This window comes from Rhinopithecus bieti, unplaced genomic scaffold (genome assembly GCF_001698545.2).
Source record: "Rhinopithecus bieti isolate Rb0 unplaced genomic scaffold, ASM169854v2 scaffold_34281, whole genome shotgun sequence".
In the NCBI taxonomy this organism is placed as follows: domain Eukaryota; kingdom Metazoa; phylum Chordata; class Mammalia; order Primates; family Cercopithecidae; genus Rhinopithecus; species Rhinopithecus bieti.
Window position 1 is genome coordinate 745,034 of NW_016814762.1, and position 3,561 is coordinate 748,594.

The 3,561-nt window shown below is 48.1% G+C and overlaps 2 protein-coding genes across 2 annotated transcripts in view; both read left to right on the forward strand.

The window, feature by feature from the left end:
- The first annotated feature begins 2,120 nt into the window (after positions 1-2,120).
- Positions 2,121-3,561, forward strand: part of DPEP2NB (DPEP2 neighbor) — a 3,428-nt gene continuing 1,987 nt past the window's right edge. Inside the window, exon 1 of the mRNA XM_017852273.1 lies at positions 2,121-2,704. Coding sequence (XP_017707762.1) covers positions 2,638-2,704 — 67 coding nt within the window. The 5' untranslated portion in view covers positions 2,121-2,637. The remainder of the gene's footprint in view (positions 2,705-3,561) is intronic.
- Positions 2,613-3,561, forward strand: part of DPEP2 (dipeptidase 2) — a 28,835-nt gene continuing 27,886 nt past the window's right edge. Inside the window, exon 1 of the mRNA XM_017852241.1 lies at positions 2,613-2,704. The gene's annotated coding sequence lies outside the window, so the exon portion shown is untranslated. The remainder of the gene's footprint in view (positions 2,705-3,561) is intronic.

Genomic DNA, 3,561 nt, shown 5'->3' on the forward strand with positions numbered 1-3,561 from the left:
TGTTGCCCATGCTGGAGTGCAAAGGCGCTATCTCGACTCACTGCAACCTCCGCCTCCCGGGTTCAAGCAATTCTCCTGCCTCAGCCTCCTGAGTAACTTGGATTACAAGCGTCCACCACCACACCCGGCTAATTTTTTGTATTTTTAGTAGAGATGGGTTTCACCATGTTGGCCAGGCTGCTCTTGAACTCTTGACCTCAGGTGATCCACCCACTTCGGCCTCCCAAAGTGCTGGGATTACAGGCGTGAGCCACTGCACCCAGCCGAGGCTACAAGATTCTGACCATTCCCCAAATTGTTCTTGGGGATAACATCACTATATAAAACCTAAGATCATGCTCACTTCAGCAATACATATAATAAAATTGGAACTATAGAGAAGATTAGCACGGCCCCTTGTGCAAGGATGACATGCAAATCCATGAAGCGTTCCATATTTGTTAATGTTTTAATTTTTTAAAATTATATACATAGGCCAGGTGTGGTGTCTCACGCTTGTAATCTCGGAACTTTGGGAGGCCAAGGCAGGTGGATCACTTGAGGTCAGGAGTTGAAGATCAGCCTGACCAACATGGTGAAACCTCATCTCTACTAAAAATACAAACATTAGCCAGTGTGGTAGAGGGTGCCTGTAATCCCAGCTACTCAGGAGGCTGAGGCAGGAGAATCACTTGAACCTGGGAGGTGGAGGTTGCAGTGAGCCGAGATCGTGCCACTGCACTCCAGACTGGGCAACAAAGTTAGACTGCGTCTCAAAAAAAAAAAGAAAAAAAATATATATATATGTGTGTGTGTGTGTGTGTATACATATATACATACATACGTGTCATATATGTTATATATTATATATACAACATAATATCAGTGCTTGAGATATTCTGCAGAGCCTACGCTTGATTGGCTGGGCACAGTGGCTCACACCTGTAATCCCAGCACTTTGGAAGGCCAAGGCAGGTGGATCCCTTGAGGGGGGATTTTGAGAGCAGCCTGGCCAACGTGACAGAACCCCATCTCTACTAAAGTTACAAAAATTAGCTGGGTGTGGTGGCCTGTAGTCCCAGCTTCTCAGGATGCTGAAACACGAGAATCCCTTGGGGAGCTTGCAGTGAGTCAAGATCATTGCACCACTGCACTCCAGCCTGGGCAACAGAGTGAGACTCTGTCTCAAAAAATATAAATAAATAAAATAAAAAAGACCTTGCACTTCATGGATCAGCTGACACACCACCCTGGTCAATCTTGTGGCTCCCCAGCCCAGGAACTGACTCAGGGCAAGAGAATACCTTCGACTACCTATGATTTTTTTTTTTTCTCTTTAAGACGGAGTCTCACTCTGTCACGTAGGCTGGAGTGCAGTGGCACAATTTTGGCTCACTGCAGTCTCTGCTTCCTGGGCTTCAGTGATTTTAGTGCTTCAGCCTCCCAAGTAGCTAGCTGGGATTACAGATGTGCACCACCACGCCCGGCTAACTTTTGTTTTTGTTGTTGTTGTTGTTGTTTTTGAGACAGAGTCTCATCTTACTCTGTCACAAGGCTGGAATGCAATGGCTGGATCTCAGCTCACTGCAACCTCCACCTCCTGGGTTCAGGATTCTCCTGCCTCAGCCTCCCAAGTAGCTGGGACTACAGGCGCATGCTACCACACCCAGCTAATTTTTGTATTTTTAGTAGAGACGGGGTTTCACCATATTGGCCAGGATGGTCTCAATCTCTTGACCTCGTGATCCGCCCACCTTGGCCTCCAAAAGTGCTGGGATTACAGGCATGAGCCACTGCATCCAGCCTAATTTTTGTTTTTTCAGTACAGATAGGATTTCACCATGTTGGCCAGGCTGGTCAGCCTCCCAGAGTGCTGGGATTACAAGCATGAGCTGCTACGCCCAAGTCAGCTCCCTGTGATTTCATCTCTGACCCAGCCAATCAGCTTTCCTGACTCACTGCCCACCACCCACCAAATTATCTTTAAAAACTCTGATCCCTGAATGTTTAGGGAGACTGATTTGAGAAATAATAAAACTCAGTCTCCTGCACAGCTAGCTCTGTGTGAATTACTCTTTCTCTATTGCAATTTCCCTGTCTTGATAAATCAGCTTTGTCTAGGCAGTGGCAAAGGGAACCCGTAGGACAGTTAACACTTTGCGTGTGTCCAGATCTCACTTGTCCTTCAAGTCCAGCTGGAAGGAGCCTTCCATGATCCCTTTGTCCATCCCAATCTCTGCCTCTCCTGCTGTTGATTGTTTAGCACCAGTGCGTGGCTACCTATCTATCTCTTAGCTTAATCTTGCCTCTCCAGTTCATCTCAGAATTTAGATTTCTCTTGCCCTCCTGTGGTCACTGGGACTTGCACCAGTCAACAGATGTGCCCCACAGAGTAGCTACTAGGCATTTGTAGGGAGGGCTGGATGGGAGGGCCCAGGCAGGATTCCTCTCTATCTCTGCCCTGCTCTCCTCCACAAAACCCTGAAGGCCCAAAGCCTGTCCCTTAGGTCACAGATTCCTTATGTGACTTCACTGGGTAGTGATGACCTCACAAGCTTTCACAGTTTCCATGGCAGCGTGACTACACACCTGTGTCCTAGGGAAACCTCCCTACCATTTCTCTGTGAGATACCAATCTGTTTGGATGGCTGAGAGACAATGTCTGACCGGATCCTCTATATTCTCTCTAACATGTCCTCTGTCCCCTGGGAGGGCAGCGCAGCAGGTAGGCATACAGGGGGCATCTATACAGAAGGCGTTGCTGTACCCACAGCTTCACCTGGCTGACATGTTCCTTTTGGGCTGGCCCACCACACCTCAGAGCTTTCCTAGCCATAAGTAATATCGAGGGCGTGGCCACTCAGCGACCCACAGTCTTCCTGCTCACTGCTAAGGGCAAGTGAAATGTCATCTGAGCAGGTGTTCAGACAGGTTCTCATCCTTTTTTTTTTTTTTTTTTTATTGAGACGGGGTCTTGCTATGTTGCTGGGACTGGTGTGATTTTTTTGTTTTGGTTTGTTTTGGTTTGGTTTGAGACAGGGTCTCTGTCGTCCAGGTTGGAGTACACTGGCATAATCACAGCTCACTGAAACCTCAACTTCCTGGGCTCAGGGGATTCTCCCAACTCAGTCTCCCTAGTAGCTGGGACTACAGGCATGCGCCACCACACCCAGCTAGTTTTTTCTATTTTTAGTAGTGACAGGGTTTCGCCATGTTGCCTAGGCTCGTCTTGAACTCCTGAGCTCAAGCGATCTGCCCACTTCAGCCTCCCAAAATGCTAGGATTACAGGCCTGAGGCACTGTGCCTGGCCCACCAATTAGTATTAGATATTTTTATTTTACTCTTGCTCTGTCACCCAGGCTGGAGTGCAGTGACACGATATTAGATCCTTTTTTTTTTTTCTTTTTTGCGATGGAGTCTCACTCTGTCGCCCAGGCTGGAGTGCGGTGGCCAGATCTCAGCTCACTGCAAGCTCTGCCTCCTGGGTTCACGCCATTCTCCTGCCTCAGCCTCCCGAGTAGCTGGGACTACAGGTGCCCGCCACCTTGCCCAGCTAGTTTTTTTGTATTTTTTAGTAGAGA